This window comes from Sinohyriopsis cumingii, chromosome 17 (genome assembly GCF_028554795.1).
Source record: "Sinohyriopsis cumingii isolate HCF-2022 chromosome 17, ASM2855479v2, whole genome shotgun sequence".
NCBI classification, from domain to species: Eukaryota; Metazoa; Mollusca; class Bivalvia; order Unionida; family Unionidae; genus Sinohyriopsis; species Sinohyriopsis cumingii.
Window position 1 is genome coordinate 62,701,105 of NC_142977.1, and position 13,167 is coordinate 62,714,271.

The 13,167-nt window shown below is 33.6% G+C and overlaps 1 protein-coding gene across 4 annotated transcripts in view; it reads right to left on the reverse strand.

Annotated features, from left to right (window-relative positions):
* The window catches only part of LOC149779083 (phosphatidylinositol N-acetylglucosaminyltransferase subunit C-like), a 246,470-nt gene extending 234,753 nt beyond the window's left edge, over positions 1-11,717 (reverse strand). For all 4 annotated transcript variants that reach the window (XR_016415570.1, XM_089939635.1, XM_089939634.1 and 1 more), the window contains exons 1-4: positions 11,599-11,717; positions 6,779-6,848; positions 2,125-2,288; positions 94-265 (exon numbers count right to left, since the gene is read on the reverse strand). Coding sequence is in view for 3 of the 4 variants with exons in the window: in XM_089939635.1 (XP_089795761.1) it covers positions 94-265; positions 2,125-2,288; positions 6,779-6,848; positions 11,599-11,698 (506 nt within the window). In the remaining variant the exon portion in view is untranslated. The remainder of the gene's footprint in view (positions 1-93; positions 266-2,124; positions 2,289-6,778; positions 6,849-11,598) is intronic.
* Between the last annotated feature and the right edge of the window lie 1,450 nt (positions 11,718-13,167).

Here is a 13,167-nt window from a genome sequence, read left to right on the forward strand (position 1 = left end):
CACTATCATTATTTTCTGCCACAACAAGGTATGAAAAAGTGAAACTTCTCTCTTGATATTTACTAAATGCGACTGAGGTAAAAATAAACTAACATGGCTGCTTCTGTGGCTCCATAATCATGAAACAGGAGGTTGGCCAGTAGCATGATTGTGGTCATGGCATAGATTGTGTCTGTGGATATTGTTTCTGTCAAAGATACAAGGACTGGTGACAACCCATAACTGAAACCAGTGAATACCAGGAGTGTCTTCAGGTCATCCAATACTGAAAAAAGAAACCTTGGATATCAATAACAAGGAATCAAAGAGTATTCAACAGCAAATATTCACACAATTTTATGCAGCTAAAAGCAACATAACTAGACTAAATACAAATTACTAAAAGTTTCTGTCAGTTACCATTTTAGAGGAAACGGAACTGAATCTTAACAATCATGTTACTCTCAGTTGCAAAATACCTAACACTAACTCTCCATTCTAAACATTTTTCAACTGAATTCATTGCGACTTTTAAATCTTTTGCATGTAAATTACAATAAATCTCCAGCCATATTTAACAGATTAAGTGATGCTAAAATGTTGTAATTTACAATATTTCGATTATAAGTATTAAAGACCGAGTCTGAAAGTTGAAAAGTTAACTTTTTAAAAATAATTTAAACACGTTTTGACAATTGTTTTGACCCAACAACTGCAGAGCTGATAGTGTCATTAGCTGTTAAAAGGGACAATTGATGTCATATGGATTGGATATAATTTACAGTTATAAAATAGAGATGTGATACAGACTGGATATAATCTATATTTTCATAACAGAAGCGTATGTATATAAAATACTTACTTGATGAGAGAAACACACTTTAAAAATGCGGGAATATAAAACTTTAATTTGTCATAAGACATGGCCAGACAACTGTATATTGCCAAGTCATAAGTTTGATTCCAGCAGTTGGCATCACTAGCTAGCATGTGTGAAAGTCCCTGGTATTCCAACTTTAATGAATATTTTCACCTTCAGTCATATAGATCTATGAGAACCAAAGGAGGTTATCTTATTATTTTGTTTGCCATTGTAAATCTTAGAACTCAAACTTTCATAATTAATTTAAATAAACTGTAAGTGGATTGGCAAGACAACAGTAAAATTTCGTTAAAGAGCCATGCTAACGATACTACAGGCCACAAATATAGCACTCATTGTGATTGTAAGTTCTGTGCAATGTATACACTTATTACATTAAGCTGGTTTTTTTCTACCAGGATCCCAGACACTACACACAAATGTATGCACTGCTGTATGACACTGCACCCCATAAAGAAGTTCTAATACAACATTTGTGCATTTTAATGGTGTCCAAGGCAGACATAGTGTATACTATATATATTCAAGTATAAGACAAGTCCAACTGCAAACTGTACAGACCCAGATCTGCTGACACATAATGTGCCAGCAGATCTGGGTCTGTGCAGTTTGTTAGGAGTAATCAGTAGAACAAACAACAGAAACCCCAATCTGCAGGTGCATTATGCAACAGAAGATTAGGATCTTTGTTGTTTACAGTCTGACTCAACTTGTAAGCAAGTATATATGGTAATGCCTCATAACGAAGTACAATATACATATATTTACAACTACAGAAAAAATGGGATCCATGATCACATCCAATTTATAACATGAACTGTGTTATAATGAAGATACTTATAGTGATGGAGTGTTGTTATAATGAAGATCCTTTTAGTGAGGGAGTGTTGTTATAATGAATGTTATTATAGTGAGTGTTGTGTTATTATGAAGATCCTTACAGTGAGGGAATTTTATTATAATGAAAACCCTTATATTGAGGTGTATGTTATAATGAATATCCTTATAGGAGGTAGTGTTGTCGTAATGAAGATCCTTATAGTAAGTAATGTTATAATGAAAATCCTTATACTGAGGGAGTGTTGTAATAATGAATTTCATTATACAGCAGGAGTTTTGTTGTAATGAAACTCTATATAGTGAATGTTGCATTATAATAAAGATCCCTATAGTGAGGGAGTGTTGTAGTTTTTTAACAAATGTCAAATGAAATAAAAAAGACTCGCATTATGACCTCTGTTCATAACATTGATGGAACTTACTGGTTCTTGATGATGATTTTTCACAGAAACTCGAATTTCTTCTCACTAGCAGTTTGTTAATTATGTAGCCTAGAACAGTCAAGGTAAGAACTGATACACACAGGTTTTCAGCTGACAAAATCTTGTTATCCATGTAGATAAACACAATCACAAAGATACATACACTGAAAAGGAAAGATTGAGATGTTGTAAAAATCATTCTACTAAAGTACATTTTTTTTAAAAATCGATAATGCTACAAGCTGTACAAAGCAAACTGTAAATTCCAGTATTTCTGAAGCATAAATTATTGTAAATATTTAGTTTCCAAAATTGAGCAAGAAACTTGTTTATATCAAACTTCAAAGTTGAAAATGAAGATATCTGAAATATTTATATTTAGATCTTTTTTATTATCCGTCAAAATTGTACAACTGACAGTACTCACTGTGACATCTGTGTATTTTTTGACATTTCAATGTCTACACAAAATGGCTTAGTTACACATGTAACTAGAATAATAAAATACATTGAAAAAAAGAATTACCAGTACCAAATATTTTCCTACCTAGACAAAATATTTTTTTCAGTCACAGGGGTGCAGCAAGTTTTCCAATATCAGGTTGTCCATAGACAAGTAAAACATATACTTGTCCAAACAAAACACCCACTTTTCAACATTAAAAAGAATAGTGGGACTATTAAAATGTTAACTTTTATTAAGCTGCACCATTTAAATGAATGCAGTATGGATCTGTGACATATAAAATACACTGGATAATTTAACGTGTCTTATTTTTAGACTTTCATGGTGAGGATCTACAAATCTAACAAGAATGCATTCTTGGCCTACAACTAGTAGCATCTAAAAGGATGAATATGAATTTAGCTCTGGCTACTTTATCCATGACATTTTTCAGTATGATATGAGATGTAATGTTGATGAAATCTATGATGCAGTTCTGTTGATGTGATCAGTTCCAAATTCAACTCCATTGCTGATTTGAACCTCACAAAGAAATTTAGTCTGCAAAACATTTTCTCTGCTCTGATATCACATATGCTGTGTTAAACATCTTGCACACTCAGTTTGGTTCACATTGTATTTATTGATCACTCTGTCTAAATCACCCTCAACTTCTTTTTTCTCAGATTTGGCCATTTCATTATCAAATTTTAATTAATATGCAGTGTTTTTTTGGTATTTTATTTTGGTGTGTTAACACTTTGTCTTTCCTTTTGATAACCTGTCCTGCAAACAATCCATTGGTTTTGTCTGCAGTTGAGAGGTATTTCTTACCACGTGAGTCTGACATTTAATCAATAAAATACGGCATCTGTGACAAAACAAAATCTGTACTATAATAATAAGTATTATATTACAGACAAGGTTATTTCATGTTGTCACAAATTTCATCATATTTTATTAATTAAACATCAGACTCCTGTGCTCAATGTATATTACAAGATGCAATTTTATTTGATCTTCACTGGCCTAGAGCCAAAGAAACAGCCAAGAATCTTTGAACTCCTATTTTCTCTCTTAACTGTATTGCCTGTCATAGTCAAGTTTAGGTTTAGCCCTTTTTGTTGACCTTTCATTCAACTTTTCACCATTCTGCCAAAGTTTTACAGTCGTGCATAATGGTTTAAAGTAGTCCAGCAATTGGTCCAAAATGATAGATCCTTGGGGAAGCCCTATCCTACAGCCAATGAAATTTGTTCTGATGTAACCATTAAAAGATACTGCTTAAAATGGTTACTGTCTGCTTCCATTGGTTGCATTGAAGCTGCCACTGCTTTCAATCCTAATCAATAAATTTCAGCATACACCACATAAATATACATATAGCACTTGCCTGTATTAGTATGAATGACACTTGTGTAAACATTCCTCACACAAAACAGGAACTACTGCCCCTTCAAGTTACAGGTCACAATTTACTTGTCCATGGACAAGTAACCTTGCAAAAGTTACTAGTCTATAAGAACAAACTTCCAATTCAGCAATAAGAACAATGGATTCCTGCACCCCTGAGTCAATACTTCTATCAATGAGAATTTCTATACATTCTTCTGCAAGGTTTTTATAAAACAAAATACAATCCACAGCTTTGTACTTGCCTAGAATTAAGATTTTCATAAAACCTGTACAAAAGTAAAGCAATCTATGTTAAATACTGGTGTCATTATTTTCCACGTTATATTGCTTACCAATGTCTCAATTTTTGCACTGAGATAAACACCAGGTTTTCTACTTTATATTTAAACAATTGTTGAACCAAATTTGTGAGTCCATGCAAGAATGTAGTCAGTTTCAAGTCCCAAATCTGACCACAGAAACTGGGGTCACAATGGGAGGAATCAGAGATAAAGCAAGCAGAAAGGGTCTCTATGTGGTACGGATATTTAGGCACACAGAGATTCCTCTCCACTTTTCTGCCACAAATTCCGCCTTTTATGATCCTAACCTGTAACTCTGACCACAGGGATGTAGGTCATAATGGAAAGGCTTACAGTTGTTGCACATGGAAAGGGTCTGTGAATGGTATGAATACAGAGAGATTCCTATACATTCCTCCACCGTAAATCCCACCAGTTATGACCCTTCATGATGGACCACAGTAAATACTCTTAATAACAAAAGTCATATTTTTCATAACATTTGAACTGCAGAACAAAAAACAAAAAATTATTATTTTATTTGCAGCCTCATAATATTTTAAATTTTGCTACATGCTGATGCTATTCAATTAATAATCTGCATCATGGAATATTTATGGAACTGACACTTAATCCTATATTCCTATTACCTAGGAAATTCACTCAATGAATGATATCCTACATGATCTTAATAGTTGCAATGGAAACTCTCTTCAATTTGGAAAATATTCTTTAGCCCACCACCATCAAAAGTTTTTTGTAAACAGAAAGAATACACTCCTAAACATAACAGCCTAAATCCAACTTCTTGGAACTCCAATTACAAATAAGAATATCTCATTATTATGATATAGTGGCAATGAACTACCTAAAACAGTTGTGCAACAACATGTAAATTTTGTCACTGTCGTAGGGTTTAATGCCATTTCTCAGCACACGATGAGCTATACATGGCGGCCAGTATTAATGGTGGAGGAAGAACCCGGGAAAGCTCTGGAAAGAACCACCGACCCACGAGAAGCTACTGGCAAGCTTTCTCACATACCCACACTGGCCAAATCCGAGACTCGAACCCACGCAGACAGAGGTGAGATGTTAGTGATCCATAATGGAGAGTGCTTTAGACGACTCCGCCCCCCGAATGTAAATGTGAGTACACAAAACGATCAAACCTAGGACTGCTGAAATATAAAGAAAGATGCTTCACTACAATACAACTAAGATCTAAATCAGTTTTTATTTTTATACCTAACATATCTTAATGTGTGAGGAAATAGTTTGTTCACAGAATTTTGGACCATCCCATATTCTCACTCACCAAGTTCCATTTCTATAAAATAATAATTTTTTTACAAACCAAATGACCATACCTTGAAACAGTTTTACCAATTTGATTAAAGCTGTCAGTGGGTACCCAGGTACTCGGGTACCTGTCCAATGATGATAACTTGGGTAATAAAATGAGCAACCGGGTACCAGTTAAATATTCAAAGAAAAAAACAATGTTTCCAAGATCAGCTCAAAGATATCAGAAGCAACCGAGATACAGAAAAACGATTACAGTTCAAGGTGTGAATCATGGGACCATTGGCTGCTGCATATTTATTCAATGTTAGACCTCCTTCTGATTTCCTTATTTTCTATTAATAGTAATTACATGTGAAACAGTTGTAAGAAAACTGACCCGTTTCTTGAATGTGAAACCACGTGTTAAAGATTCAGCCTATTTTGATAAACACATACATAGTGGACCAGCCTAAATTGAAAAAAAAAAATGGAACCAGATATTAAGAGAAAAAGGGGCTTTATCAATGTGACTCATGGATGTTATATGACTGAAAAATCTTCGAAGAGAGAGATCTTGTTCAACTGAAATACATGTTGCATCCAGAAAAGGACAAATCAATAAAAATGTTGAAAGTATTTATCAGTGATGTAATAGAGCATTCATCATTTGTGGATTTTACAACCATCTGCGACAGATATGCAGACTAGTTCGACTGAATGTTACACATAAATAATTTATGAATTTGCTTTGTGCATATTCTCGTACTAACTACTAATCCACATGGATTTAGCCAATCTGTGACAAAAATTTTAACTACAGATCCAGGTAAGTATAAAAAATAAATGTACATTTTAAATACCATTTTCTGTAATTATGGCACGTAATATAAGATTGCACTTCTCATGCTCAGATTATGCTTTTTTTGTCACTTATATTATTAATAATTATGCTTACACATCTCTTGAGGGTTGGCATTGATGAACCTACAACAACGCAGTTCAGGTTCGCATTTAATACAATTTCCCTTTGATCAGGTATCTGGGTAAGTGATCATTAGGATAGACCGGTAGAAGTTTCCTAAAATGTTGACATCTATAAATAAGATACATATTTGATAAAATCTAACAGAATACTGTGAAATCTCTCAGTTGGGTACTCTGCAACTATCACATATCTGGGTCACTTTAATTCAAACTAAAGATCTCCAAGCATGGTCTTGTCTACCTGCTAATCTGCTGAGTGACCACTCCTGAGGCTCTGACCACTGTCCAATAGTCATATTTCCTTGTACACACTGAAAAAGGAAATATACCAAAAATAATCATTCTCATATAAAACCAACATAGCAGACATTGTTTTGCAGGACTTAGTTATCTGCATCACCGTGATGAGACAGAGTACCATCTGTAACTGTACATTATTTTTTGCATCTAATTTGTGATATCTTAAATATAATTCTCATCATAAGAAACAAAGATAAGTGCTTTACAAGGTGTTCAAAGTTGCCAAATTTATTGCCTAATTCATTGATATTAAACTATCATAATAATGATGAGGTCCAATCCAAAGAAAATTAACAAAATGACAGAAGCAATAATTACACAATTTGAAGTGAGCTACTATCTATAAATACAAAAAGAAACAATTCATGTTCTTTCTTTAGCTATCTTCTTTTTTTAAAAAGGTTTTGACTTCTTTATCATTCTAGATAGTTTTGCTTCTCTGTGCTGAAACATATTTATTTACTGGTATGTGCCTGTCTCTCTTCGTACATGTTTCAGTGAATGTTCTTTCTTGTACCCTTAAGAACACCTTGCTTCATTGTCAAAATGAAGGCAAAGCTTTGCGATTTCTTTCCATTCAGTCTTTCAACTTATCTTTTATTATTTAATATTTAAACTGTTGGTTCACATGTGTATTTTATTCTATTTTAAATTGTTGGGAATCTGGTGCACATCAAAGCTTAGGTAATGTCGGTCACATATTCATTTATAGCAAACATTTACTGAACTGATATGTAGTAAAAGGTGAAGTTACAGGCCCCATAACATAACTACACAAACTTTGTCTTCCTGGACAAAATTATGCTCACCAACAATTTGCAGAGATCTGCAAGAGTAACTACTGTATACACTCACTTATAAGTTGAGTAAAATTGTAAACAACAAAGATCCTGATCAGCCATTTCATGATGCTTAGCTGTAGATTTCACTTTGCTACATTATAACTTCTACAACGTTGTGTATTTTTACCATCATGGTCATCAATATGTAATCAAAAAAAATGCCAGACTGCAACAGGCAGACTTAGAAATGGAACAATACAATGTAGAATGTTGATGTATGTAATAATGAAAATGTGCAAATGATATAGAGAAGATCTCAAATTTTGAATTTATGAAATGAGTTGAATAATGTGCAGCTTTTGCAAGCCTCTATTCAATGAGTTTCAGAAATTTAATATTAAATCATTACCCATTTGAGATTCTTTTTATCACATAGTTTTTATTTCAGTGGAAATTATTTAGAAGAATGAGTAATTTTGTTCATTCTGATAGACACTGCACTTTTCATTTCTTGTGTAAAATATAGTCCCAAAGTTGAAACTGGTATTAACATTTAAAAGTAGATTATATTTTTTTACAATCTATAAGGCAAAGAACAAGTATTCTTCCTAATAAACAGAACATTTTGCACAGACAAAATCATCTTTCAACGCAGAACGTACAATGTGCTGTCGCATCATTTGATGCAGTATCCAGTTAGAGTGCAATAGACAATCCATGTTTATGTAACCTAACAAGTCACTTTCACAACTAAACATTGCATCATTGCAATATTCATGTGAATGAAAGCTTACTGGATGCAGAAATTCCTATAATTATGGTAATGTACTTGTAAGCAGATATTTGCAGTATTTGACTTAGAACAGAAGACTACAGAATATGCTAACAAAGTAACTTGTTGAGTAGGAATTGCATCACGTATTTACCATGTAAATATGCAGTGGCTGGATAAACTTCTGTAAGTCTGGAGACCAGTTTATGTGCACATTCTTCTGTGAACAGAGGTGAGTTTATTTACTTCTGTAAGTTAACATTTAAACCAGGCTTGTACATAGGATGGATTCTATGCTACGGATATACCACTTGCCTCAACCATTTTTCATGTTATGATATATTACGCATGACATAACAAACCCGTGGCAATAAATTAGCCATATTGAAACAAACGAGACAATTTTTTGCCAATTCCCATTTGTGAGTTGATTCGAAAAATGGCAGCCAAAAATGCCCATTGAAAACAATAAATTCCAAAAGGCAGGGTTAAAAAAGTTTTCCCAAGATCATAGCCAATCAGTAAAGAGAACACTGAACAATAATTTCATGGGCTTATCTGGACCAGTCAGAATCATATAAAGTAATATGTTCACATTATAATATTAAAAATATGAAACTATACACACTATATGCAAAGTCTACTGACTATGTGATGACTGAAAATATAAACTGGCTGTATTTCAATATCAAATTATGAAAGAGCTATTGAAATGTACAGATGCAAGCTTAGACACACATCTTACACAAACTGAAAATATGAAAAAAAGAATAACGCAGAAAAGAAATATACAACATATCCTAAAAGAAAATTCATGTGTAGAAATATGGTGGTAACGCCCCTCCACACAACATGCTTAATGACAGTGAATATGACATGTATTCATGTAAACATTTATATGGTCTTCTACAAAGGATTCTACAATGTGTCAAAAGGCCATGTATAAGTAAAGAATTTACCTTATTTGTAAAATTAGTTATGTTCACATTAATGGTGATTTGGTGACATTTTCCTGTATTTGTAATAACTAGTTACTTATGCTATTTTGTGGATGACATTTGAAAACTAGATACATTAATTTTTATTGTTGTACAGTGTAGTTATCTGCAAAGACTTGAATGCTTAAGAAACCACGATACAATAATGCAGAATACAATGAGGCTGATGGTGTACAAAAAGGAAAAATATTAAACAAAAGTCTTAGATTTTGTTCATTTTGCTTCGAATCCATTATTAGGATACAAAGAAAGTGGTCACAGATTTAAACTCAAACTTCATTAATTCTTATAGTTTAGAAATTTGAATTACCACATGTGATATGGGTTGTTTTTACAGACATCACGATCGAGTACGCAAATACCCACAATGCAACGCACGCTCACCTTGCGCCATTTGTCAACATGTATATTCAAGATAATAATCTGATTTAACTGTCGATAAGGACATTTACTTCATTGAAACAATACATAGATTATACTTAAAATTAAGTGCCCTATAGCAAAATAAAGCTGGAAGTTCCCTTGCTTATATCAAAAGACATAATTGTGCAGTTGAACCGAGATCGTACATATTGCTAGGAAATAGAAATGCAGTCATTTTTGTTAACAGACAGACAATATTGACATTTTAACAGTGTTTCGTATCATATCCTTAAGCTTGTCATTTTGAAAGAGTATTTCCGGACAATGATTTTCAGGATACAACATCAGTTACGAATTAAAATTTCATAGTATGGGTTTTATGCATGAACTTTTATGTACAAACACTTTTCGCGTCAAAGGGTGTTTGTGCCAGACACAGTTGACAAACCAATTTAATTATGGTCAGATATTGTATTTATGGTGGAGATGATGGACGTAGGATGATAATGAATCAAAGCGATAACCATTTAAAGAAGTTTCATCTTAAGTGTGTTCAAACAAAACACGTGCCTAACGAAACATGACTTTGTGTCGAATGTCAAAACGAAGTATTCCTGAAATGCTTTTAGAAATATGAAATTGTATATAAACAATTAGCTTTTTAACTTGAACGATAACCAAATGATTGATTTCAGCCATGAAAGTCGAAAATCATTACATGTTTCTACTTATTTGTGTATCCATTTGTGTATGCGGTTGTTTGTTGATCGATCTATTTGTTTCTGAAAGAACAAGAAAGATGGTTGAAAATTATGTTTTCCTTGAAGAAAACAAGTATAAAAAACATGCATTCGGTCTCGTGCAGTTGACATGCACAACATAATGTGATGTATTATTATATTCTTGCGCACAAAATGAGACGCGCCTTTGTAATTATACGGGAAGAACAATGTTATTAGGTGCCCGTCTGCGGGTATAGGGACTCAAAATGGCAGATATGGATGTACACACGTTTTGTGATGTCACGTGAAAACAACGGATAATATATAGTTCAGCATGTATACAGACATATGAACAGAAAATAAGAATATTCTATTCTTCTCCTTTGTTTTGGAACATCATAATTTTTGGGACTAAAACTGAGTCATTATTATTATTATTATTATTATTATCATATAAATACATGGAGAATTGATTCATTTTTTCATCATAAAATGCATATATGGCCAATACAGGTGTTTATAATTTTCAGGAAAGGTTGTTCAAAACTTACTATAATTAATTTTATTTGCAAACAGCATGTGCAAAAAATCAGTTCCTGTTCAATTTCTCCATGTTTTAAACAAAATCCACTTCTTGCCACTAAATGAGATTCATAAGGGTCAGCGACATTTTCATTTTCTCTAAATAAAGACTCCATATTGCAGTACACCGCATCAATATATGTGGACAAAACAAACTAATTTTTTTTTACTATAAGTTATTATTTCACATACTCACTGCTAAATGCTGCATGATACTCAACTGAATGAAATGGGACATCACTATAACCATATTTTGTAACAATTTCTTTACAGAGTACCACCGTCACCCACCTGAATTGAATTGCGTATTACCAACAGCCTTTAATTGTTAAACAAAATGAAAGTAATAACTTTCGAGACCATGAGTCACGTATTCCACTCTGGAGGTAGCGACTTCTGTTTATATGTGGACCCCTCTCATGCTTCCGGCTATATTATCTGGTAACCGTTAAGGTGTCCCCCCCCCCCCACAGCCACCCCCACCCCCCACACACATTGAGTTTTGAAGAGAAAGAGAGATAAATAAATTTGCAACTATGTACAATTTTTCTTCAGCTCGTCAAGGAAACTACTATCAACGTAGTTATCATCAACACTTTGATCTTCATATAAAATTTTCTTCCAGCGCCTGGGCGCCGCCATTTTGTTTGATTACCTAAAGTAGACTGGTTTCAATCAACACTATAAAATATTTTGGATACGCGAGCAAAATCGGATCCTTTCAAAAACGCACAACACTTCTTCAAATTTGAGCGTCATTGTTATTTTTTAAAATGCTGGTGAAATGCGTTTCTGTGGTGGAAATAATCATTCCTGGGATGGGGGGGGGGGGACAGACAGAGACACAGAGAGAGCACTAATAACAAATTATTCCCTAATTAAAACACCTTCACAAATGTGAAAGCACTGATTGGTGAATCGAAAGGTCATCAGAACATGACATCGTCCTTTGCCCGTCATATCTCCATTATTTGGGAGATCTGTTTGAATCAGATTGTAAAACGAGATACAGTGAAATAAATAGTGACTTCTACAATAAAATCAACATGCTGCCATACAAATATTGCAATTGAAAGGTGGATAGACTTCTTTAAACTATGAATTTAAATTTCTCATGATAAAAATACTTTTCTTCAAAATGAATGTTCGGGTAGTTGTCTCTTATGTATGTGTGTGTGTGTGTGTGTGTGTGTGCGCGCGCGCGCATGCATGTGTGTGTGTGTGTGTGTGTGTGTGCCAGGACAGTAAAGGTTTGCACGTTCTATTTATGATGCAATGGATGCAGGACACTGTGTCGTACTTCAAGTTCCCATAACTATTCAAGCTTCATGCTGATATATCCAGTCAATCTACTTTGTCGACTGGGTGACGCAAAATGTTTTTTATGAACTTGCTCTGAATGAGGTTTCCATAACTTGGATACTACGCTCCGGTGCTATCGGTATACTTCATTCTTCAGGCAACAACTTTCGAATTACATCGTTTCCTTTTTAATGGTCATAATCTTGCATATGTGAACACTTATACGTATTTGGAGCTTATTTTAAAATCCAATTTATCAGATGGTGAAATATGATAAGACGACATAACAAACTTGCTTTTACATATACTTATAACTTGCTCTTTGAACACTGAAATATGATTTTCATTTATGATTGCTGAGAACCTATATGGACAAAATTTAGTTACTGTATAAAACAAAAACTAGTAATTGATTATAGCAATAGTCTCCGTTTACTATCAAATCTTTCAAGATGGAAGAGTGCCCCTGCCATATTAACAAAAATATCCAACAGTTCGAACTATGTCTTAAAATTTATGTGGAACTATGATAGTCATTTTAATTCTCATGCGATTGTTTGGCGGAACAAAACACTCTTTAATTTTCTTATATAATTTTTATGTTAAAGTACATTTATATTTTGTAATTACGATTTACGAACTTTGAAGTGTGCAATAAATATTTCATGTCTAACTTATTAGCATCTATTGTTGTGGACCATTTTCACACTTTATTGAAATGGCTATTAAAAGAGAGGACATTTTACTGGGCACTTTTTGTTTATTCCCCCCCCCCCCCCCCCCCCCCCCCCCGTTGGTTGTATTATTCC